This window comes from Procambarus clarkii, chromosome 16, assembly GCF_040958095.1.
Source record: "Procambarus clarkii isolate CNS0578487 chromosome 16, FALCON_Pclarkii_2.0, whole genome shotgun sequence".
Taxonomy (NCBI): domain Eukaryota; kingdom Metazoa; phylum Arthropoda; class Malacostraca; order Decapoda; family Cambaridae; genus Procambarus; species Procambarus clarkii.
The window spans coordinates 36984397-37011089 of NC_091165.1; the positions used below are offsets into that span (position 1 = coordinate 36984397).

The window sequence follows — 26693 nt, forward strand, 5'->3', positions numbered from 1 at the left end:
TCCTTGTTTCCGTTTCCTCCTTAACATATTGCATTAGGACGTTCCTGTCTATTACTTTTACCAGCTTTGCTCTCCATGTCTCATCTCCTCGTCTTGGTTCCATTGTTTCTCAGTCCATTTGTGTCTCAGTTGATTGATGTCTCCCATTACTAGCAGCTTAGCTTCCAGTCTAAGGGTTCTCGGCCACTCCTTGTAGAATATTTCTTGCATGTTCTGTTCTTAATTTTGTATTCTTGCCTCGGTCTTCTGTATTCTCTAGAAGGCTATAGATTACAACCCCAACCAATTCCTCACCGTGCATTGAAATGATTCCGACAATGCAGTCCCTGTAGTGGTTTGCCACCTCTAAAGACCTCCGTTTAAAAACCGTTTTTTTTTTTTTTTTACCAGCAGTGCCACATGACCTCTTCCGATGTCTTTGACATTTCATCATCTGATATTCGCCTGGTAATATTAGTTTGGACTCTACTATTGCTATTACATCACGGTCTGCTTCTTCAGTCCCTTCTTTGAGTTCATCTGCTTGGTCAGTCCATCAGCATTGGTGTACCAGATCTTAAATCTTCATTGTTGTTCTGTCTTCTGAATGATTAGTGTTCAGTCTAGATATGGGGTTTAGGTAAGATTCTGAGAGGATTTTGGGATGTGGAAGAGAGTAAGGGAGATTGGAGGTCTGAGGCATTGGGTTAGGGGGGGGGGGAGAGGGTGTGATGGAGTTGGATTTTTTATTTTCTGCCTAAAATTTTATGCGTTAGTGGCATTGCAGAATGTAAAAATAAAAAATTTATGGAATCTCAACAATCCATTGTACCTACTTGTGAAAATAATAATAATAATAATAATAATAATAATAATATAATTATTATTATTATTATTATATTATAATAATAATAATATAATTATTATTATTATTATTATTATTATTATTATTGTTGAGGCTTAGGGTCTGGGGATGGTAGAAAGTTGTGATTGAGTTCCAAGAGGAAATGTGGGAGGAAGTATGGGAGAAGATTGATGATCAGTGAGTGGCAATTGGTGGTTGGTGGATTTCGATTGATTACAAAGGGGGTATTGTGCTACTGGGATGGAAGGATGCTGGATTTCTTAAATGTTTGGTCTCTGGAAGGATCTGGAGGTGTGGTCAGGTGTCGGTATTTTGTTGTCAGCCATGGGAGCCAGTTCATTCTACTCAGGACTCTAGGTTTGTTTGTGTATTGACCTAGTTGTGCTTGCGGGGATTGAGCTCTGCTCTTTCGGCCCGCCTCTCAACAGTCAATCAATTGTTACTAACTTACTAATTTACACACACACACACACACACACACACACACACACACACACACACACACACACACACACACACACACACACACCTCACCTCACCTCACCTCACCTCACCTCACCTCACCTCACTCTGTCTGTAGCCAATAGCAGCTGTCTCACTCCCAGGTACCTATTTACTGCTAGGTAACAGGGGCATCAGAGTGAAGGAAACTCTGCCCATCTGTTATTGCTACTTGTGTAAAGGAGGAATGTATATGTTTATCTCTTAGAATGTTCGGTAATATGTTTATTGTTTGTGATGTGTGTCTGTGTATATATTAACACGATGTACTGAATGGGGTGAGAATAGCTTGAGCTACCTCATCCCTTTGTGTGTATTTTACCTCAATAAACTTATTTCAATTTTAATTTCAATCTGTTATTGCCGGTGGCCGAGATCGAACCCGGACCCTGGAATGACGAATCCCAAGCGCTGTCCATTTAGCCACGGGCCCTGTTATGGGGGCAAGTAGTTGCTCTGTGAAGGGCCAACAACTAAGGTCGAGGAGTTACTAAAATAGTGGGAGTTAGGTTAGGCCCACAAGGGGTGCGACCGCTCAGTCTCGAGACACAGCAGAGAAGAAGCAAAGCAGTCCTCGTTCCCCATGATTGCTGCCTGAAAGATTCTCAACTGATCGTACAGTAACAATCATCACAAGTCTTCCCAGGCACTCCTTTACTTGTTCTTTTAACAATTCTAAGAATAGCTAACGTCTAGCTCTATATTATATTAATATTCAATTAACACAGTCTGCCACTCTGTGAGCAACAAGATTATTTCCATGTCTGGCAGGGAAGACAGGAGCATACACAGACAAGAAAATCAGTCCCTTGAAGGTCCCTTGAATATCAGTTAACTGTTAATTAAATATCCCTCTTACATAATCCAATCCTATCAATTAATGTTCTAATATTTATTTAATTAAGAACCCACACAAGATTCCTCAGTCAGGGCCTATCACTACCAAAATACTTAAGTGACTGATCCCTGCATGAATATCATAGAACCCAACTTGACCTCTGGCTTCCTGGCAGAGCCAATTAAGAACCCAGAGTTGTAACAGCCCCTTTAATGTGTTTGTGTACTCGTGTAGTTGTGGTTGCGGGGGTTGAGCTTTGGCTCTTTGGTCCCGCCTCTCAACCGTCAATCAACTGGTGTACAAATTCCTGAGCCTACTGGGCTCTATCATATCTACATTTGAAACTGTGTATGAAGTCAGCCTCCCACATCATTTCCTAGTGCATTCCATTTATTAACTAAGACACTGAAAAAGTTCTTTCTAACGTCTCTGTGGCTCATTTGGGTACTCAGCTTCCACCAGTGTCCCCTTGTGCGTATACCCACCCGTGTTAAATAATCCATCCTTGTCCACCCTGTCAATTCCCCTGGGAATTTTATGTGGTGATCATATCTCCCTAGCTCTTCTGTCTTCCAGCGACGTAAGGTGTAGTTCACGTAGTCTGTCCTCAGAACTCATGCCTCTTAGCTCTGGGACTAGCCTAGTGGTATACCTCTGAACTTTTTCCAGCTTCGTCTTGTGCTTGACTAGATAAGGGCTCCATGCTGGGGCTGCATGAAGAGTCGATAGATTTTTTTTTTCCAGGGATATTCCTGCGCGGGCCCTAAGCCTCTGGCTGGCCCACTAAGTGTTGCTTGTTTCAAATGACAGGTGTGTGTGTGTATTCACCTACTTGTGCCTGCAGGATCGAGCATTGACTCTTGGATCCCGCCTTTCTAGCCATTGGTTGTTTACAGCAATGACTCCTGTCCCATTTCCCTATCATATCTAGTTTTAAAATTATGAATAGAGTTTGCTTCCACAACCTGCTCCTTAAATACATTCCATTTTTCCACTACTCTCATGCTAAAAGAAAACTTCCTAACATCTCTGTGACTCATCTAAGTATCCAGCTTCCACCCCATGTCCCCTTGTTCTGTAAATATTACGTGTGAACATTTCACCTATTTCCACTTTGTCAATTTACCTGAATATTTTATACGTTCTTATCATATCCCCCCCCCCCCTCTCCCTTGTTTTTTCTAGTGGCGTAAGGTTCAGTTCCTTCAGGCGCTCTTCATATCCCATCCCTCGTAAATCTGGGACGAGCCTCGTCACAAACTTCTGAACCTTTTCCAGTTTCCTTATGTGTTTCTTCAAGTAGGGACTCCATGATGGCGTGGCATACTTTAAGACTGGTCTCACGTAGGCAGTGTAAAGCGCCCTAAAAGCCTCCTCGCTTAGGTTTCCAAATGATGTTCTAACTTTTGCCAGTGTAGAGTACGCTGCTGGCGTTATCCTATTTATATGTGCCTCGGGAGTTAGATTAGGTGTTACGTCCACTCCCTGGTCTCTTTCTCAAATCGTCACAGGTAGGCAGTTCTCCTTCATTGGGTCCCTTTGGTCTCCTGTCACCTGGTCCCATTTCCATAACTTTACATTTACTCATGTTGAACTCCAGGTCCCATTTCTATGACCATCTCTGTAACCTGTCCAGGTCCTCTTGGAGGATCCTACAATCCTCATGTCACAACTCTTCTCATTAATTTTGCGTCAATCGCAAACCTTGACATGTAGGATTCTACTCCTGTAAAAATGTCATTTACGTAAATTAGAAATAGAATTGGTCCCAGCACCGATCCTTGAGGTACTCCACTCGTTACTGTTTGCCAGTCTGACTTCTCGCCCCTTACCATTACTCTCTGGCTCCTTCCTGTTAGGTAGTTTCTTGCCCATACTAGCCCCCTCCCCATCCAGCCCGTTGGCGTCGTGAGGGGGCTTCGTGGACGGCTGCCGGAGTGTTATGCTCCGTGGGACAGTCCTCTGTCCTTTTATGGCCTTGCACTCCTGCTGCTGTCTTCTCTAATTGTGCCGGATCACTTTTCCTTTTCATTGTTTCGTTTTTCTCCCCTCTCTTCTCCTATCTGCTTGTCGTTTCCTGCCGACCTTTTGCTTGTTTTGGATTATTTCTTTGGACTTCTTCTATTTTGACGCCCGGGTGCTTGAGGAGGCATACTCTTGCACCCGTAGAACTGTAGTACCCAACGTCTCGAGCGAGGGGAACCTTTCATTGTCAATCCCCCTTTCGTCGCTGAACCTGATCTCGACGGACTGACGGTTCTTAAGGTGGTGTTTGTGGGGCGTATACTCACGATGCACCCCTAGGGGGCCCCGGCATGATTGGCGATAGCTTCCTGTTGGGTGTCCTGCCTCTAATTGTGGCTCCATGGTGGGTATTGGGCACATTCGTGGATGAATTTATCACTCTTCGTCTCTGTCGTTCAGTGTTTCTGTTGTACCCTCTCGGGCTTGTGGGGTGGGCGACCAAGCCCCTGAGTCGGCCTGTCTTGGAAGACCGGGCTCTGTAGCCTCCGCTGCGTTGGGCCCCGACCTTGCTCCTCCTTTGACCATCCGAACTTCTTCCCCCAGCTCCCCTCCCTCCTCTGTGGTTGGGTCGAGCCTCCAGCCCCCAGTGGTGACCACTTCGTCCCCTGGTGCGGCTAAGTCTCTCGTTGTGACTACTGCGCCTTTTGACCCCTCTCTGGGGGTTCACAACGCCGTTCGCGCCCCAGCCGCACTCGCTTGATTCCTGCCCGTACTGTCGCGTATCAGGCCTTGTTTGGTCCCGCTTCATGGGCCAAATACTTTGATCTCCTTCCTCTTGATTCTGCGCCTCCTGACGATTTCTCCCTCCATCGGCATCTTGGTGATTCCGTGGATGCGTCTGTTACCTTCAACCCCACTCGTCTCGGTACACGTGTTGTTGCTGCTCCTTCTCAGGATGCAGCTTCCCGCTTGGCTGCCTTATCTTGCCTTGGCGAGATCCCTGTTCGGGTCTCCAAGAACGTTCGGATGAATGCCAGTGTTGGCACTATTCTCCTCCCGCCCCATCATGCAACCGGTGTTCGGAATCTGCAGGATTGCCACGATGATATTCGGCATGTCCTTGATGCCCAAGGCCATTCCGTCCTCCAGGTTGACTTGTTTACTCGTCCCCCTCGTGGTCGTCGCCGTCAACCCCTTCGTGTTGTGAAGATCACCTTTGATGGTAGGTCCCTTCCATCCTGTCATTCTTGCTGGTGCTAGGTGCTCTGTCCAGGAGTATATTCCTTCTCCTCGACTTTGTAACAAGTGCTGGAGGTTTGGGCATGGTGCCCTCCGCTGCTCTGGGACTGTCTCTCTCTGTCCTTTGTGTGGGGGTGAAGGTCACTAAGTCGGAGTGCACTTCTCCCCAAGCTCGCTGCCTCAACTGCAGTGAGGCCCATCCTACCTTCTCCCGTGCCTGTATTCACTACAAGCTTGAGGCAGCAGTCCTCAACTTGAAGCACCGGGAGCATTTATCTTTTCCTGAGGCGAGGCGCCAGGTTCGTCGGCTCCCGCCTTACGCTAACGTCTCTTATGCTCGCGTGTTGCGCTCTTCCTCTCCTCGTCCTTCCCTCCTTCCTCAGACTCAACCGTTTCGGGCCTTGGACCCTGATACGCCCACTGCCCTCTCCTCTGTTCCTTTGTGTTCTGTCCCGAGGGGTCCACCTCCTGGTCCTCTGTCTGGGGTTCCCCTTCTTTCTACCCGGTCCGTCATGTCTCCTGTGTCTTCTTCCTCGTCTCCCTCCGATCCTCCTTCCCATCCTCTTCCTCCATCTATCGGCTCTCCCTGTCGGTGCAGGCGGATGTCCATCGCTCTCCTAACGGCCGTCGTGTGTGCTCTCGTTCAGCTTCTCCCGTTGAGACACAGGAATCTGTTGCCCGGTACGTAGTTGCTGGGGCACCGGTCTCTTTAAGTCAGAAGCGTATGCCTGGCTCCTCTCCTTCCTCCTCCCCGGCGGGTAAGAAGGCTTCGCTTTCTTCCTCAGCCCCTACTTCTGGCTCTGTTGCTCCTTCCCCCTCCCATTTCAGTGATAGCGCCCCCTGTTCCTGCTATGGAGGTTTCTTTGGCCCCTGCTTCCCTTTCGGTTGCTGCTCTTGCTGAGGTGCACTCCCCTCTTTCTACTCCCCCTCTTCCTGCTGCTGTCCTTGACTGCTCCTCTCCGTTGTCTCCTCCTCCGGATCCCGCCCGCCCACCTCTGGTCTGTTCTCCCGCTTCCTTCCCTCCGTCTTTGCTCAGTTTACCCATGCCCCCTAACCCTGACTTTGCCGACCCTGATATTCTTTAACGTGCTGTGTTGCTCTTTTGCCTTTGTTTCTTCCTTGTTCTCTGTTGTTGTCCTTTCCCTTCTCGTCGTTGTCTATTCTTCAATGGAATGTTCGAGGTTATTATGCCAATTTCCTCGAACTCCAATGTCTGATTTCGCGGTTTTCGCCCCTTTGTGTCTGTCTCCAGGAGCCGATGCTTTGGTGCTCGTCCTGGTCGTTTTCGTGGCTATTCCTTTCTCTCCCTCCCCCCCCCCCCCCCAGCCATTGCTGGGGCTCCTAATTCTTCTGCTCTCTTGATTTGCGCTGATGTTCCCTTTGTTCCTTTACTTTTTCCTTTGCCTCTCCATTGTTCTGCTGCTCGTATCTTTGTGGGAAAATGGTACACAGTTTGTTCCATTTATCGCCCCCCGAGTGTCCCGCTTTCTCTTCCTGATTTGAAACACCTCTTGCACTCCTTGCCGGAGCCTGTGCTCCTGCTGGGTGACTTCAATTGTCGTCATTCTCTTTGGGGTGACGTTCTGACGAATACCCGGGGTCGCCTTCTTGAGCCGTTTCTCCTTTCTTCTTCCCTGTCTCTTCTGAATTCTGGTGAGCCCACTCATTTGGACTCTCGGACTCGCACCCTTTCCTGTCTTGATCTTTCTCTCTGCTCTTCTTCCCTTTACTTAGATTTCACGTGGCAGGTTCTTGATGACCTCCATGGCAGTAATCATTTCCCTATCCTTGTTTCCTTTTTCTCGTTTCGCCCTTCCCTCTCTTTTCCTAGGTGGCAGTTTAAGCAGACTGGAACCTATTTACCCTCAGTGCTGCTCTCTCTGACCTCTCCCTTCTGCCTCTCCCTCGCGCTCTCCTCCTTTTTCATGACACTGTCTTCGTCGCTGCCCTCCGCTCTATTCCTCGCTCTTCCTCTCGGGGTCCACGGAAGTGCGTTTCCTGGTGGACTGCGGACTGTGCTCGGGCTGTGCGCTGTAAGCGTGCAGCCTGGAAGAGGCACCGCCGTCGGCAGACGGCCGATTCTTTTCTTTCGGAAAGCGAGTGCGGTGGTCCGTAGCGCCATCCGTACGGCCATCCGTACGGCTAAACGTGAATGTTGGGCATTTTATGTCTCAACAATTATGTCCGAAACTCCTCTGCCACAGATCTGGAAGCGTATCCGCAAGATAGCGGGTAAGTTCGTTCCCGATGTTTCTCTGGTCCTTCACCTCCATGATACTCTTGTGGCGGCCCCGTTTCAGGTCGCTTCCGAACTGGGTTCCCACTTTTCTTCTGTTAGCTCTGGTCTTCATCTTCCCCAATCTTTCCTTCTTCGTAAACCTGTCCTTGACTCTCGTCCTTTAGATTTCTGCACTCATCTTCAGCTTCCCTATAATGATCCCTTCTCTCTCTCTGAACTTTGTTCTGCCCTGGCCCTCTGCGGTTCTACGGCGGCGGGCTCCGATGGTATTCATTATGAGATGCTTCGCCATCTCCCTCCGTGCACGTCTCGGTATTTACTGAGTCTGTATAATCGGATCTGGGAGTCGTCATCAGTCCCTGAGGACTGGTTCGATGCCGTTGTTCTCTGTTAGCAAACCAGGGTCTCTGGGAACATCCCTTAGGGACTTTCGCCCTATTGCCCTCACGAGTTGTCTGCAAACTCTTTGAACGTATGGTTAACGTTCATTTGATGTGGTTCCTGGAACACCATCACCTCCTCTCCCCTTCTCAATTTGGTTTCCACAAGTGCTGCAGCACAAAAGGGGCCTCGTAGCCTGGTGGATAGCGCGCAGGATTCGTAATTCTGTGGCGCGGGTTCAATTCCCGCACAAGGCAGAAACAAATGGGCAAAGTTTCTTTCACCCTGAATGCCCCTGTTACCTAGCAGTAAATAGGTACCTGGGAGTTAGTCAGCTGTCACGGGCTGCTTCCTGGTGTGTGTGTGTGTGTGTGTGGTGTAGAAGAAAAAAAAAAGTTAGTAAACAGTTGATTGACAGTTGAGAGGCGGGTCGAAAGAGCAAAGCTCAACCCCCGCAAACACAGCTAGGTGAATACGACATGTCCTGGTGAACTTGGAGGTCTATATTCGTATTGCTTTTGCTGCGAAGACCTGCGTTGTTGCCGTCCTTTTTGACCTGGAAAAGGTTTACGACACCACTTGGCGATATCATATTCTATCTCGACTGCATTCTTTTGGCCTTCGTGGTCATCTCCCTCTCTTTCTCTGCAGCTTCCTCTCTCGTCGTTCCTTTCGGGTGCGCCTTGGTACCGCGCTCTCTGCCTCTTTTCAGCAATACGAAAGTGTGCCCCAGGGTAGTATTCTGAGCACTACTCTTTTTCTGGTTGCCCTCAATGGTCTACTTTCCTCTCTTCCTTCAGGTGTGTTCTCCGCTCTCTGTCGATGATCTTACCCTTTGCTGTCAGTGATGATTCGCCTCTCCTTCAGCGCCGGCTTCAACTTGCAATTGATGCCATGTCGTCTTGGGCCACCGATCATGGCTTCAAGTTCTCTACTAATAAGACGTGTGCCATGACTTTTACGCGGAAACGGGTCGTTCTTCGTCCCTCTTTGTCACTTTATGGTCATCCCCTTGATTACAAAGATTCCGCGAAGCTTTTGGGGTTATTCCTTGACACTCGTTTGTTTTGGTCTCCCCATATCTCTTACCTCCGTGTTGAGTGCTCTAAGGCCCTTACCCTGTACTTCGGAGGGTACCCTTACCCTCCTTCGGATCTTGTCCCATACTTCTTGGGGGGCAGATAGGCGCGCACTCCTTGCTTTACATTCCTCTCTCGTCCTGTCTAAGCTCGATTACGGTTGCCCTGCTTACTCGTCTGCTTCTCCTTCTACTCTTCGCCGTCTTGATGCTTTGCACCATACTGGGTTGCGCCTCGGTTCTGGTGCCTTTCGTTCGACTCCCGTCCTTAGCTTGTATGTTGACGCTAGCTTCCTGTCTCTCCAGGACCGCCGTGATCACTACTGTCTTCGCTATCTTGCGAGGTCCTTACAACATCCTTCCTCTCGCCTCTGTCATGCTTTAACTTTTACCCCTCCTGCAGTTCCAGTTCCTCTTCACCACCTCCCTCTTTCTGTCCAGTTATCTTGCTTACAGGATTCTCTTTCCGTTCGTATTTCTAATGTTTCTCCTCGTGTTGTTCCTACTTTGCCCCCGTGGAGAGTCCCTCTTCCGCGGTTTTGTACATCCTTGACCCATATCACTAAAGCTTTTACCCCTCCTACGGTTCTAAAACGCCTTTTCCTTGAGCACTTTTCTTCTCACTACCGCTCCGTTTCTGTCTTCACCGATGGGTCTAAGTCTGTGGCCGGTGTTGGCTACTCTGTTGTTTTTCCTGATCGCACTTATGTGTCGCTTACCTCTGGAGACTAGCATCTTTACAGCGGAGCTTTATGCTATTCTCTATGCTCTTCGTCTCCTGCTTTCTCGTTGTCAGTCTTCCTTTATAGTTGTTGTTGACTCTCGTATTGCCCTCATGGCTCTCGGGTCCTTTAATCCGGTTCATCCAGTAGTTGTCGAGATCCAGCATTGGCCGTTTCTTGTTCACAGTAAATTTAAGTCGGTTGAGTTTTGTTGGGTTCCCAGCCATATTGGTGTGCCTTTAAATGAGCGTGCGGATGCTGCCGCCAAGGAAGCTGTCCGCTTTGTCCCATCTCTCGTAAAGGTATTCCATATTCCAACTTTTACCCAGTTATCCATTCCTCTATCCTTACCCGTTGGCAGGCTTCTTGGTCGTCTGTTACTGGTAACAAACTACGTACTCTTAAATGTTGTTTCCTTGTGGCCATCCTCCTACCACCGTAACCGGCGATGGGAAACAGCTCTGGCGAGGTTGTGTATTGGCCATACTCGCTTAACCCATGGTTACTTGATGGAACGCCACCCTGCTCCTTATTGTCCTAGTTGCATTGTCCCTCTTACGGTCGTGCATGTCCTTCTTGAATGTCCTGACTTCCAGGACGAGCGTGTGTCTTGCTTTCCGACCGCCCCTCGCGGTCACCTGTCCCTCAATAGAATTCTTGGTGACTCGGATACTTTTGATATCGTTCGCCTTATGTGTTTTTGTTCTCGTATTGGCATCCTTGGTGATATTTAGCACCCTCTGATTATTCTGCGCATTTGATGGTGCAACATAGCCTTCCTGGTTTGGTGCCTTCTTTTGATACTTACTTGCTTACCCATACTAGGGCCTTGCCGCTTACTCCTGCCTGCCTCTCAAGTTTGAGTAGCAGTCTCAGTGTGTGTGTGTGTGTGGTGCGTGCGTGCGAGTGTGGGGTGCGTGCGTGCATGACTGCTTGTGATAGACATGTACCGTATTGCAGGTAACGACATCTTGCAAGGCAATGAGCTCATGTTCTTCGGACATCGCCAGCAACCTCAGAAGGTGATGATACCAGCCGGTGTCGGCCACATCTTCCTCTACTCCACAGTGAGCGCCGTCGACGCCAAGGGCTTCAATATCACCTACAACACCACAGGTCAGTATGCCGACCGGAGTGACAAATGTCTTTGTATCGGCCAAATAACCACCTGCAACATAAACATGAATTAAAATGTTGCATCTGCTCTCACATAAGCAAGACAGTTAGTATGTATAGATGTTTATCATGTGGTCCCCAGATGCGCCCTAGGTGCCTTAACATTTATTGGAAACTGAATACTGACCTGTGTTTAGGTCATTATTCTGAGCTAATGAGTTTTGCACTTGGCAAGGAATGTCTTGTGTTTACTGTTAGAGATTCCGATACAAGATTCGTGAGTAGTTTGGTAGACAATATTTGCATCTTGAGGCAGTGATGACCTACTCAATACTTGCCATCTGGGAGATGTGTGATATTGGAACTTGAATGTAACTTTCACCGTAAGAGTAACTGTTTTCCTGTGATGCTTTCTTTTGCTATTTTCCTTCCCTTTCCTCTCTCGCTTTCTCTTATGTTCTTCTCCATTCCACATTTCCCCTCGTCGTACTCTATCTCTCTTTCGCTAACCCCTCGTTGCCTGCCTGGTGCCCGCCTGCCTGCCTGGTGCCCGCCCGCCTGCCTGCCTGGTGCCCGCCCGCCTGCCTGCCTGGTGCCCGCCCGCCTGCCTGCCTGGTGCCCGCCTGCCTGCCTGGTGCCCGCCTGCCTGGTGCCACAGTGGAGGTGACGACGGAGGCGCCGCCCTCCACCACCACTCGCGCCCCCAACATACCGGAGACATACGTGGCCATCAACGGCATCCCGCTCACCGACGTGAGTCTCCACAACTATCCTTATTCATATATATATTCATGTTTACCTGGGTGAGTCAGTATAAAGTTGTAGCTGTGTGTGTGTGCCCCTTACCCTTCTCCTTGTGTACATGGTGAGTCAGTGTACCGTAGTGTACCCACACCAATCTTCATGTTCTAACTTTGCTGTACCAACGTGAGTGTGTGTACCCTTGTGGCTGTTCGTGGAACACACACTGTATCTTTTTCGTTCGTGTACCGGTGTGTGTGTATGTACCGAGGTGTCTGTGTGTACCTTTCTGGCTGTGTTTGGGCCACTCCGTGAACCACGACCGTGTACTGGCCGGTACAACTTTGTTACTCTAGACACGGTACAACGGTCCATATGTACCACTCTGGTCTCATTGTGTGCTTCTTAGTGACCGCATTTTGTGTGTTGACAACCTAATCTAAACTCCGCCTATGTGTGCACCCTTGCCTAGACTAGGCCTATGTATGAAATCTGACCTAATATAAACTATGCTGTATATGAAATTTAACATATAAGAACACATAAATATACAACTAGGTCCTATTTTACACCCAATTATTAACTTGTTCTTATCTTAAGGGTTAAAATAGTTTTTTTCACTATGACATTAAGACCCCTGATCTCACTAGTGACAGTAATTGCCTTTTGTATATTAAAAAGCAAATTAGATGATGTTTGGACTAACATCGTAAGAGCAAAAAGATAAATTATCAAACAATGGTTAGATGCTGTTTGAAATCTACTGTAATTCTCTTTACAGTTGGGATTTAAATTGTTGATAGGACAAACTAACATAGATTTATGTGGTACATTGTTGATTCTGTGTACATTTGTCTCTTTTCCTTACCCCATGTGTGTGTGTTTGAATTTTTGTGTATATTCTTGTAGATATGTGTAGCTTTTGTAGTGGGTATGCATTGGTCTGTGTTCTCATGTATATCTGTGTGTACACTTTGGTCAATGTATACTTGTATGCCTGTATAGGCCAATGTGTTGTGTACACCGTGTGTGTGTGTTTGTGTGTACAGTCAGGTGTGCTACACAGGAAGTCAATTTAATGACAAACAACATACTGTAACAAGGACGCGATAATCAACATCACATATTAATCGGCTTGCATGTCAAATAATTATAATTATTACCTAATGCGAGACCTCTCACAGTGGCAGAGCTACAACGAGTCCTTCAAGAAGAACATTGCCATCATGTCCAACGGCTACCTCCGCCAGCACGACTTTCCAGATGACGTTGTTGTTAGGTGAGTGTGTGTTTGGTGAGTGTGTGTGTTTGGTGAGTGTGTGTGTTTGGTGAGTGTGTGTGTTTGATGAGTGTGTGTTTGATGAGTGTGTGTTTGATGAGTGTGTGTTTGATGAGTGTGTGTGTTTGATGAGTGTGTGTGTTTGATGAGTGTGTGTGTTTGATGAGTGTGTGTGTTTGATGAGTGTGTGTGTTTGATGAGTGTGTGTGTTTGGTGAGTGTGTGTGTTTGGTGAGTGTGTGTGTTTGGTGAGTGTGTGTGTTTGGTGAGTGTGTGTGTTTGGTGAGTGTGTGTGTTTGGTGAGTGTGTGTGTTTGGTGAGTGTGTGTGTTTGGTGAGTGTGTGTGTTTGGTGAGTGTGTGTTTGAACATCCCCTTGTGTTGCGAGGGATGTATACAGTCCCTCTCATTGTTATGACCTTGTGCTCCACAGCATCACTGGAATCCATAAACTGGCCAATAATCAATTTGTGTCTAGGGTATAAAAAAGGCTAGCAAAAAATACTCCAGTTTACTGGGGCATATAACATAGGTCATATAACATAGCATATAACAAAAATATGAAAACTACAGTTCTCCACAACTCACATTCTATCACATTATCTAGCTTCTTAAATCTTTGCAAGATCAACAACAGACCTCATCACTGTATACCCTCGTCACTAGCTGACACCAGGCTCCATCCTGGCGCAGTGGGCCACTAGCGCCTATTATGCTGATAATACAAATACAGGCAGGTGGTGTCACTCCCATTAATCAGTGAGGTTGAGGAATCAATATCATAAGACAGCACAATGGCATCACTTAAGATCCTCAGGTACCCACCTCAAGATATACCTATAGAAGCACCTACCACACTCCAATGATGTAAATCGGTAGAAACTGATCCACTAAAGGTACACAACATACATATATACTAGTAGGTTAAATAATCTTATGAAGCTGACACGCAGGTCAAGAGCACGACGCCAATGGGAGCCGGTCGGCCGAGCGGACAGCACGCTGGACTTGTGATCCTGTGGTCCCGGGTTCGATCCCGGGCGCCGGCGAGAAACAATGGGCAGAGTTTCTTTCACCCTATGCCCCTGTTACCTAGCAGTAAAATAGGTACCTGGGTGTTAGTCAGCTGTCAAGGGCTGCTTCCTGGGGGTGGAGGCCTGGTCGAGGACCGGGCCGCGGGGACACTAAAAAAAAAAGCCCCAAAATCATCTCAAGATAACCTCAAGATAACCACACATCCTCCCCTCTGGGAAGATCAAAGAGCAGTGACCGCTCAGGGGCCGGACAGGCCGGGAGCGACACTGTTTCCACATCTACAAGTCAGCCGGCTCTCCTCTTTCAATAACCCTTCTTCCGAATAGACAGTATGTTTTAATACTAAATGTAATAAGTACATTTCTGTCTGCAGAGTACATAAATACACTTAATTGTGCCCTTACATTTACCTCCCCGAATATTCTCATTTTCTGTTGATACACTCAAAATTTTAGGTTGAAGTTTTCGTGTTCAATTCTTTAAACTTGAAAATGTCCATGAAGCTGGCAAGCAGGAGTTGGAAGAACAGGGCGAGGATGCAGAAATCGTGAGCGAGGAACTGGAGACGAGGTGAAGAGGGGAGATGAAAGATCGGTGGCCCAACCACAGCGGATTTGAACTTAAGTAGAGTGAAGTAGGATTGAGTGGGGCGTCATTTGCAGTGCACACGGGGGCCGGGATCGCAAGCAGCTGGCAGTTGAGAGTTGATTTCAGATGTTAAATCATTTCGTTAGTGGTCTTCTTTTTTGTTGACGATTTCAGCAAACTCTGATCTTTGGTCTTCTTCTTGGGCTTGTCGATCTCGGTCTTGGTGGTCTGATTTCGTACTGGCATTGTGGTGCTTTTCTTGGGGGTTGTTGGTGCAGTGTCGTGAAGGACATCTGCAGCTGAGTAGTGACGTTTCCGTGACGGAGGAGATGGTGTTCCAATAGACACGTCCTCATCCGATTCAGCGGATGAGTGAAGAGCAGAGGTGGTAGATCGCGAAGGTAAAGTTCTTGAAGGTTGAGTAGCAGCAGAAGAGTCTTCATAGTATAGACCCTCTAGAGGGATCAGACCAAGGATCCATTGCAGCTGAATTTACCACTAGGACAGGTGAAGGGTCAGCAACAGCTGGAGAAACTGGTGAAGCAGGAGCTGACAGTAAGTCTGAAAGCGTAGCCGCGTTCACAGTGATGTCACGGTTAGGAACTGGAACTGTAGCAGAAGTGGGGGGGGGGGGTCTCAGGAGGCAGTTTTTTGAGCTGAAGGTACTAGAACAAAAGCTGAAGTCTGCATTGAAGTGGCAGAATCGTCGTCGGGTGAAGAGTCGGCATCCTCTACAGGGTCAGTTGCTGGAGTTGAACCTGGAGCGTTGTAGACTTCTTCAGGAACATTGAAGGTAGGGAGGCCGTTCGCTTTGTAAAGAATTTTCAGAAGTCTTACAAATTCTCGGGGGTTAGTGCCAACAGTCATTCTGGCCGTCAATGTCAAAGCTTTTACTGTGCTATACAGTGATTGGCCGGGATGGAGACGGCGATGGCTGGCTCGATGAGTGGCTGGGATCTGGGTCCCCCAATTGGCTAGTAGAGGCAGTAACAGGATGTTGCTGGTGTGTGGTGGTGATAGTTCCTCCTCCCGGAAGCTCCGGGAAAATGGCTGCTTGGATGTTGAAGGCAGAGGTTGAGGTGGAAACTGAAGTGCTGGAGCTGGTAGAGGAAGATTTGGATTCCTCCTGGGTCTCCAGGTTTTTGATAACTTCTTGTCTGCGTGGACATTGATGGGAGATTGCGACATGTTTGCCGTTGCAGAGCAGGCAGTGTGTTTTTTTCGAAGTGCAGATCGAATAGTGGTGGTCTTTGGCGCAAATGCTGCCTTTCTGGATGGTCTGTTGGCACTTGTTGGTTTGGTGAGAGTAGTCATAGCATCGGAAGCATTGGGTGATATTGTAGATTCTTTCCTTCTTCACTCGGAATGACGGGACGTGGACTCCACAGCAGAAGAAGCCATCTGTGATAACTCGGGTAGTCTGATTCACAGTGCTGAAGGTGATCTTCAAGGTGCGGCTGTTGCTCAACACGGTGTCAAGTACATCCAAGCCTGGGTTCTCGTTCTCGATGTTCTCTGCAAGTTCTCCAGTGTAAGCTGCCTCATCTATCTGCTCCATGATCCAGCAGCTGAGTTCACTGACAATGACAGACCGGGCACGAAGCAACTGGCGTGGGAAGTGAAGATTGTGGTGGTACTGTGAACGAATTTGATATTCTCGGCTCATCAGTTTGTCGACGTCTTGCTCGTTAGAGAAACGAAAAACGAAGTTGGTGCCTTCTTGTTCGATGTCGTCAGGTGTTCAACTGCATCCCTGAATTGCTTCAGGGGGATTGGCTTGGTGAACGCTTGATCGTCAAGGGGCTCCCCCCCTGACCTTGAAGTGCTTATGATGCATGGTGGACGAAATATCTCTCGCAAAGACTACTCGTCACTGGAAATGGGAGGGGCCTCCCGTCTATACTCAATATAAAACACAAAGTTAGGAATAGAGTCTGACCATCTAGAGTGACGCAAGTCTTTTGCCAGTTATTTACCCACCCGGCAGTGCTAGGAGCGAGCGAGAGAGAGCGAGCTGGAGCAACGAGAACGTCTGGCCGTGACGGTTGCAAGCTGCAGACCGTATTCAGTTTTAATTCCACGAGTTTTAAATATAAAGAATTTTTTTTTCAGTTTTATTAAACAATAAAGATTTTATACAAAATTTGAAAATATCCCAAGTGCTTTATAATTTATTGAAAGACTTTAGTCTTGCTTTTATTAGTTTTATAAAACTGTAATATCAATTTAGCTATAGGTTAAGTACTAATTGTAATTAAGAAGCAATAAATGCTATTTACATGCTTGTATTCTAACACTCACAAGGTTAGGTTAGATCGTGGTTTTTTATGCAGCTTTTCAGGTAAACTCTAATATTAATAATATTTTGGTGCGATGCTGGCCATTGTGTTTATGTACTATGCCGATAGTCAAGATTGTACTTATTACATTTAGTATTAAAACGTACTGTCAGTTAGGAGGAGGGGCTGCTTTCAAATATCACGAGCTCATATCCAGACATTTCTCCATCAATAACTTCTAAATCATTCCACAGATAATCAAGTGTTATAATATACAACTTTAAATAAGAATACATGTCAATAAATCAATATTTAAGAGAATATATATCATGATATATAGAAATAAGTCAACAGGGAACTCATTAGCAGGACATGGTAACACTGGCTGGAGACGGTAAGCAAGGGGGGGGGGGGGGGAAGAGGAGGGGGGAGTTAAGGGAGGTTTTCAAGACGTTACCGGTCAGCCGGTATACATAAGTATACATGAAATAAAGTAAAACATCATATACCAATATAAGTACCAAAACCTTGCCTCTGTGGTATACATCTCACAGTACCAGAATATAAATTAATAACATGACAAGAGCTAATGCAGTGAACAGTAATGATATGGATATATCACAGTATACATGCTTTTCATACATTAATTATATAAATGTATACATTCTACATCGCAATACACATCACGTCCTATACAGCAATACGTAGTATTCCATACTATTAGTACATAATGATGTTTTCCAAGCTACAGGACATTAGGCTCCTGCTATTTCCTATACTTCAATATATTCACATACATGGCACATACACATGGAACTGAAATATAATATGCATAGGTATATTAAACATACATTGGCAATACGTATTAATTATTAAGCTATTACCAAAAGGAGAAAATATAGATATAATAATATTTGTGATACTAGGCTAATCAGCCAGGATACCACTATACATATTGAACGCATCATACACCAGCCACAGTATGATCATACATATATGTATGTGTGGTCATAACACTCTCAATCCTCCTGGTGTTCACTCCTATCCCCCTCCTTGTGGTGTTCACTCCTATCCCCGACACCACCAAGTGCCATCGGGACGTTGGGGATATAGTCTCGGTTACCAATGTATTTTGTACGGTCACGGTTGGTCGAGTGGTTAAAGTACCGGGTACGCCAGTTGCATAGTGCCTCTATTATTTCGAACAAATACAAACGTCCTAAATACATTAATGTAATGTTGTGGGGATATAATTAAGGGGAATGGTTGGTCTCACAGTGAAGACATGGTGTTCATCAACGACATCAAGACGTGCAACCCCTTCATCTGCGAGGAGAACTGTGTCGCCTACCTGTTCAGTGTGGACCTCTACATCGGCGGGTCGATTGTCTTCAGCAAGAACATGCTGGACCTGATGCTGGCTGACCCACAACTACAGCAGTCCATAACTAACATCACCGGCACCTCCCAGGTCAGATGAAAGTCGTTTTGTTGTTTCATTGAATTTGGTATATTGAGACTTCCTAACCCTTTATCTTAAATACTCTGTTCTCATTTCTTTCGCTCACTTTTCAATTAAGACCTATAAATTCCCCAATAACTTTTAGAGCTGTTTGTAAGATTTCCAGTACCAATATAACTGCCTTCTCTATCAGAGGAATTGAATCATAAGCAACAAACTCAATAAAAATCGCATCATGTTAGGTGGTGACTTCAACATTGTAGCAGTCTTACAAATGTCAAAGTCGAATATTTCCTTAACAAATTCTGACCATCTGGTGCTTGCCTTCATGGAGAGGTAGTGTCCCACTCCCCTCTCTCTTACTCTCGCCACAGCCTTCATAACAGCTGCATAATCATAAATTAATACACAATGGTCACTTGCCCCCAGTGGCATTTTAGGGTCAATATTTTCAATGTCCAATTTAGCTTTGTGTGACAACTAGGTCCAATCTTGCTTACGAAAAAGACGTGGGGAAGGGTCTCCCCCTCGTCTTCATGTTTCCTCCTTAATATGTTTTGTAAGTTTTCTGCAGCTTCTTTCATATTTGCTCTCCATGTTTCTTCTCCCCCTCTCGGATCCATTTATTCCCAGTCAATTTGACCATGATTGATATCTCTCATTACTAGTAGTTTTTATCTCAATCTAAGGGATAATTCAACCACACTTTGTATGTTACGCAAGCTCTGATTGCATGCTCATATTATTGTCCTAGTCTTCTATGATTCTCTCGTGGATTGTAAATTACAGCCACAGCTGCTTTTTTTCCAATGAAATTATTATTGTGACATAATTCGTATTATTAGTATACTCCTGTAAAGTTATCTTTTCAAATCTGCTATATCTTTTGACTAGCAGTGCTACTCCCCTTTTTTCATCTTATTAAATATTGTCTGGCGAATATTGTATTAGTGATCATTTCAGGTAATTTAGTTTCTATTATTGATATTATATCCGAGTTTGTTTCATCTATCATTTCTTTTAGTTCATTCGTTTTGCTTGACATTCCATCAGCATTTGCGTACCAGATTTTTAGGCTCTTTATTGGTTCTCTGTTTTCTGTATGGGCAGCGGCCTGCCTGGGGTGGGAAACTGGATTGGTTCAGGTGTAGAAGGTATGGAAAGCGTTGGAGGATTGGTTGGAGTAGAGAGCCTTGGAGTGGAGGGCGGTAGTAGTGGTTTGTTGGGTAGTTTGTAAAGGGGAGTGAGGGGGGAGGCTTGTTGGTTGGGAGTAGGCTATAGATATATGCTGTGGATCAGGAATTAGTAAGGTACAGAAAGAATACTAATGGAGTGTGGGAGAGGGGATAGATGGAATGAAAGACGGGTGTTGGGAGGTTGTTACGATTGGCTGGGGAAAGGATGTAGGTGTGGAGCCTGGGTCACTTTCTTGTTGTCAACACTGGTTACTGGGTGTAGCTGTTCTTGTTGTAAGTTGTCATACACCCGCCTCCCTCCTCATGCCACTACTGTAAACTCGTTGCTCCACAAGCTGCTGGGAAGTGGTATGGGTTTCTCCCCCCGTTTCCCTCCTTTTCTCTTCCTCCACACCTCCAACTTCTCTCTCTCCCTTCCTCCTCCATGGTCTTTCCCTGTGCTCTTCTATCCTTCTCTCTTTTCATCTTTGTCATAATCAAGTTCCACCTTTATGTAGCCTTCAGTTTATCTCAAGTTACCTTTTCGTGTCATTAGGTGCCGCCTCATTCACAAATGCCAGTTTTAGTGGTTTAATTATTCGTTGCTGCTGTGCTGTTGCATATTTACCTGAGGGCCATTAACACACTAGTGCCCTCGACAAGGACAGGAAGCCAGCAGCTTGTCAAATACCCCCCCCCCCAATTCATATGAACCCAGTCTGTAAACTTATAATAAGTCCCTCAGCTTGGTACAAGTGTGGTAGTCTGTGAATACGTACGGCTGATTACCTTTCTTTACGCAAGTATTCAGCCTTGGTTTTCTCGGCTGTCTCTGTAAGGCTCTAAATAATCGGTGTTTTCTCTTTATGGATTATCCTCCTTGGCTGTTCTAGGAGTATGCTGTTTGCAGAGCAACATCCGCCATTTTTTCTCAACTATATTATTTTTTGCAACAATTTGGGTCCATGCGTCCCATGTCTTCAGAGTTCAGTCTAGCTAATTTGTCCTGTATGGTTTTTAATCTCTCGTAAAATTGTTTGCCATTAACAACTGCCTCTGTTGTTTGAGTTTTCTGTACTTCACCTCTTTCTGTACTCAAGGGGCCAGATTCACGAAAGCACTTACGCAAGCACTTACGAACCTGTACATCTTTTCTCAATCTTTGGTGGCTTTGTTTCTATATATTAAACAGTTAATGAGCTCCGAAGCACCAGGAGGCTGTTTATAACAATAACAACTGTTGAATGGGAAGCTTTCATGCTTATAAACTGTTTAATAAATGTAACCAAAGCCGTCAAAGATTGAGGAAAAATGTACACGTTCGTAAGTACTTGCGTAAGTGCTTTCGTGAATCTGGCCCAAGGTCTCTCTCGCAAATACTTAGCACTGCCAGTTGGCACTTCCTGTAGGTCAAACACAACCTCCATCTCTCACCGCCCCGTTACAGCACCGCTCCTGTGCCAGGTAAGTCCACTACGGGCTTGCCCTAGCCCGTGGTACTTGGAACTTTTTGTTCAGAGTAGCTGAATCTAAAACAACAAAAGCATTCCAGTAGGTACACACATTCCAAGTCTTCCTTAAATTTCTTACGTTTCTGAAATCTCTTGGCACTTTTTATAATCGTTTTTTTTCATAATCGTAAAGGCCTCCGAGTTCCTGTAGTACCTCTCCTATTACTGCTGTTTTCTACTCGCATTTATTTCTTATTTCCTATGTTGCATAGTGTTCCCTCATATAGTCCAACTCTTTCTTCAGCATTTTCTCTTATTCTAACTTCTGTTTGTGCATTTAGCTCTGCATAACTTCCCACTCCCTGGTGGAGCCATGCTTTTTTCCTCTACCCCGGCGGCCTCTACAGTGACTTCACCCCAGAGCCCCACTATGTTTCTTCCCTCCATGCTGGAGAGACTCGGAGCTTTAGTGCTGCTTATTTCTTTAAACCAACAAGATAGAGATACAAGTCTTGAAAACCTTTTGACGTCTCAATCTAGTCGTATAAACTATTGTCATATGAGGTCACGTAGCCTAGGCTACTGCAATATGAGAGTTGTTCCTGGGATTTTCCTCCACGACTAAGGGCTAATATCACTATGTGAGGATCTATAAATAGTGGAGATATAGATGACAAATAACATAAGGAATAATTAATGTTGATATTGAGAGTCAACAGAAATAGTGTGAGGAGGAAGAATCGAGAGATGATCTGCTTCCTCCTCTATGTAGTGGAAATTTCCAGGGAAAGCGGTAAGTTCAAACGAAGCGGGGAGAGAGGCTGGACCAATCACCGTCGTATAAAACGGTGACGTCACGCCGAGGGAGCCGTCCGCCGGCGGCAAAACTCACTTCACCTCCTGGATGCTGGAGAGCTGCCTGTGGCTTTTCTCGTTTCCCGAGCTCGTTTCTGCGATTGTAGACCCGTGAGATGGACCGAACCACACTTACGTCACGGTAGGAACGTTTAGGAAGACGATATTAGCACCTGCTCTTGATAAATAGCCTGAGTCGCCGGGAACGTGAAGAAAGATGTCGAAAGACTCGCGTCACGGCAACCGGCAGATTGGCCTACGGAAGTTGTCGTGTATTGACGAAAGGGACGACGTTCCTCGTTTGTCGCACCTCTTGAGGAGAGGCGGGGACAGGTGAATACGGAAGGTCACTGTGGCACGGAGACCGCACCGAGGAACACACAAATAAAGAGGAGAACGAAGTTGACCCCGAGCTGCAGAGGAGCAGCTCAGCTGCCGACCAGTGTGTACGATTAACATCAGCCAGTAGGCAGGAACTGGTAAGACGCACAGTGGACTAGAAGATAAGGGGCCTGTAGTGGTTTATATTGAAACTAGAGTGGACACGTCGGGTCTAAGAAATCCCAAGAGGACTGAGGCTGTCAGCTGAAAGAGCGGCTGGGTTAAGGGTACCGAGGAAAAGAGTAATGTGCATGTGCAGGTTGAGAGGAACCAGCCCTTAAAGTGCTACTTTCGAAATTTTACAAAAAGGGGTCGAGCTTTGTAGCCCCGGCACCTAGTGAGGGTGACTGTTCCAGAATATTAGGCTCCGCGTGGAGGCGGGGCCCCATAGCTAAGAACCATGGCGGGCGGTTAGAAGACACCCCCCTCCCCTGGGAGGAAGACAGAGTGTCAATAAATAATTATATCAATAGTATCACAGGTGAATCGTCTAAAGCAGGCATGTCAAACCGAGGGTCCCAGAGGGCCAAATGGCCCACATTTGTGATGTCATGGGGGCCCCACACCACAACTAATTGAAGTCATTTAATAGAAATTATTGCAGAATATTTTCATTACTTAAATTTAGCAACATACAATATGCATACAAATGGTTTAGCGACTAGCAACATTCATGAATGCAAAGTAATGAAATGGTTTAACAAAAGAAAAAATAAATTTTAAACATCATAAACTTCTATGCAACAGCAACAAATACATTGTAAAAATATTACAACAGTTCAAAATGAACATTTATTTACGACTATTCAATAATTTTTAGTGTTTTCCCATGATGTTTGACACCTCTTTTTAATGACAATTATTGCTGTGTCTGGCTGAAATGTCTGCAGTTCTCACTTTAATAAAAAATGACACGTGTTGATCAGTCAGTCTTGTTCTGAGAAGTTTTTGTTGATTTCATGAAGGAAAATAACTGTTCACACACATAGGTAGAACGGAACATTGCCATGACCTTTGTGGCAAACTTTCTGAAGTTTTTAAACTTTTCAGGGAGGTATGAAAAGAAACCAGGTATCCCCACTTCAAGATACTTTGAGTGTAGAATCCGACTGCATTTCTAATAGTTCTATCTGAAGGCTTTCTTTTGCCTTGGCAACTTCAAAGGTGAATGGTGTTGAGAATAATGCAAAGTGGTGTTCAAAAGATGAGAAATCACGAAATCTTTCCAGAAATTCCTTTGACAACAATTCCAGGTGACTGTCATACCTAGCAAAGCTAAATACAGACTCAGTATTGGCAGTGTTTTTCAGCATTTTGCACTTAGGAAAATTAACAATTTTCATGTGACACCTGTGACTTCCATAAGTTTAGTTTTGTAATGGAGCACTTGATGTCATCAAACAACTGAATGGTGAGTTTGTTTGTACTTCTTAATTTCAAATTAAGATCAGTTAATTGTGCAGTAATATCCACAGCAAAAGCCAGAACCTGGAGCCAACTTTCATCTTTTATTTCATCTGTGTTTTGACCGTTCACCTCCAAAAACATAATTATTTCTAGTCTCAAAAACTAAACTTTTTAGCACTGTGACATGATAACCAGCGGACTTCTGTGTAGAATGGAACATTGGTAAACTGATTATCCGTATCTTCCAACAACTGGATGAATTGGCGGTGGTTGAGAGCACGGCCTCTGATATAATTCAGTCTTTATGACCAAACAAAGAACATGATCCAATAGTAAAATCTTTGAACACAAATTTTACTGATGAATATTGCAGTGAAAATGTGTAAATGATGAATCTGGATGAGTTTTCTATTTTTGTTGGTAACTTGGCAGCAACACCATTATGTCTGCCAACCATATTTGCAACACCGTCGGTAGATAAGCATGCAAGTTAATCAAATACAAACCATAGTCATGCAGAACCTGCTCGACTTTCTCAAAGATGTCCTGGCTTGTTATAGTGTCATGCATGAGGATCAGTTAGAGCAGTTCTTCATAAATATTACCCCCCTCCCCGCTCAGCTCGTTGATGCCGTGAGGGGGGCTTAGTGGGTGGCTGCCGGAGTGTGATGCTCCTTGGGACAGTCCTCTGTCCTTTTATAGCCTTGTGCTCCTGCTGCCGTCCTCTCCAATTGTGCTGAGCACCTTTTCCTTTTCCTTCTGTTTCGTTTTTCTCCCCCCTCTTCTCCTATCTGCTTGCCGTGTCCTGCCGACCTTTTGCTTGTTTTGGTTCTTCCTTTGGACTTCTATTTTGACGCCCGGGTGCTTGAGGAGGCATACTCTTGCACCCGTAGAACAGTAGTACCCAACATCGAGAGCGAGGGGAACCTTTTATTGTCAATTCCTTTGTCTTTAAATGTGTCTTTAAATGAGCGTGCAGATGCTGCCACCAAGGAAGCTGTCCGCTCTTGTCCCATTTCTCGTAAAGGTATTCCATATTTTGACTTTTACCCGGTTATCCATTCCTCCATCCTTACCCCTTGGCAGGCTTCTTGGTCGTCTGTTACTGGTAACAAACTACGTACTCTTAAATGTTGTGTCTCCACGTGGCCGTCCTCCTACCACCATAACCGGCGATGGGAAACAGCTCTGGCGAGGTTGCGTATTATCCATACTCGCTTAACCCATGGTCACTTAATGGGGCACCACCCAGCTCCTTATTGTCCTAATTGCATTGTCCCTCTTATGGTCGTGCATGTCCTTCTTGAATGTCCTGACTTCCAGGACGAGCGCGTGTCTTGCTTTCCGACTGCCCCTCGCGGTCGCCTGTCCCTCAATAGAATTCTTGGTGATTCGGATACTTTTGATATCGTTCGCCTTATGCGTTTTTGTTCTCGTATTGGCATCCTTGGTGATATTTAGCGCCCTCTGATTATTCTGCGCATTTGATGGTGCTACATAGCCTTCCCGGTTTGGTGCCTTCTTTTGATAATTACTTACTTCATAAATATTAAATTCACTGGCACAGGCCCTGATGACGACCGCAAGCTATGCTATTCCAGTGATCTTAACGGTCTCATCAATTGCAATAGAAAAAGTTCAAATCCTGACGATTCGGCCTTCAACTGGTGTTTCAAATCACCCGACATTTCATCAATCCGTTCAGCAACAGTGTTCTTGGTTAATGAAATACCTTTGAATAAGTTCTTTCTCTGGACACGCAATTTGAGCCGTTTTACAAGGCATTGCTTTACCAAATCTCCTTCACTGTAAGATTTCCCACTCATGGCGATCATTGGGCTGAGTTCATAGCTTGCAATAACGGAAGCCACATTCCCTTTCTCAATTTTCGTTAAACAGGTCAGTTGCTGTCTCAAGGTAGTCTTCACTTTCTTGAGTATTGAGACAAATTGGGTCTTCATATTTATCGTAAGATAAATATGATTCGTTTTATATTGTATTTTCAAGTTGTACTCTTTTGGCGTTGCAATGCTGTTGTTGTAAATTAAACAATGTATCTTTCCATTCACCATAGTACAAAAATACTGTAATTCCCATTTTTCTTGAAACACTCGCCCTTCTTCGTTCAGTTTCCCCTTTCTCTTCGCTGGAGGAGCACTAGCCATTTTATTCGTATGTATCGTAAATTGTATGTACCGATGTGATTTATTCGTATGTATCGTAAATTGTATGTACCGATGTGATTTATTCGTATGTATCGTAAATTGTATGTACCGATGTGATTTATTCGTATGTATCGTAAATTGCAGTGGAATATAAATAATCAGATGAAGGATATTGTTGATGGGATATTCTTTATGAAAATAGTTGATAAATTGAAGTGTTGCGTTTATAGTAAGATATAACGGGATAATTTATGACCATTTCTAGGATACTAGAGTAGGATATAGTCTTAGGATATGATTATTGGTGGTAATATTTAGAGTTGCAGATTGATGTACATTGATATATAACACATTCGATGTAAATCTGTGAAAATCCTAGTGGTTACTATTGCCCCTTCCTTGTGGGACCTTGGGTGGGAGACAAGGTAGCGTGGTCTGAACTTTTAACAAGCTGGACAAAGTACGTGTGAGAGCTATGGAGAGAGGAGGCTTAAGCTGAGATTGTAGTGAGAGTAACGGACGAACGGGCGGTCAGCGATATTCTCCCATGCCTCAATTTGAGAATCGCTTGAAATAGGCTACGGCAAGGTAGGTGCCTCATCACCTAGAGATTAAAGTTTTTTTTATGAAACTAACGTGGGCCGATTCTCGTCTTTCTGGGCAGTTGGAAAGTCAAAGACGGAGTTAGTGCCTTCGTTACCTTACACTATACATTGTATAGTGTAAGGTAACACTATTTTACTAACACTACCACTACACTATTGTAACCACTACACACAGTAACACTACCTTACACTATTGTATTGTATTAGTAGGCAGCAGACTAATTAAACAAAACGGCGTGTCGGTGCATTCCTCTACAGCCATAGTGTGTTCTGTGTGTGTGTGGGAGGGAGTGGGGAGTCAGTAGTTCGACCTTGTGGGTAACCTCAAAATAAGCCTATCATGTATGTAT

At 45.4% G+C, this 26693-nt stretch overlaps 1 protein-coding gene across 1 annotated transcript in view; it reads left to right on the forward strand.

The window, feature by feature from the left end:
• LOC123748004 (uncharacterized) overlaps positions 1-26693 on the forward strand; it is a 53143-nt gene that overhangs the window by 19521 nt on the left and 6929 nt on the right. Inside the window, exons 4-7 of the mRNA XM_069325451.1 lie at positions 10768-10923; positions 11582-11676; positions 12849-12943; positions 18121-18313. Coding sequence (XP_069181552.1) covers positions 10768-10923; positions 11582-11676; positions 12849-12943; positions 18121-18313 — 539 coding nt within the window. The remainder of the gene's footprint in view (positions 1-10767; positions 10924-11581; positions 11677-12848; positions 12944-18120; positions 18314-26693) is intronic.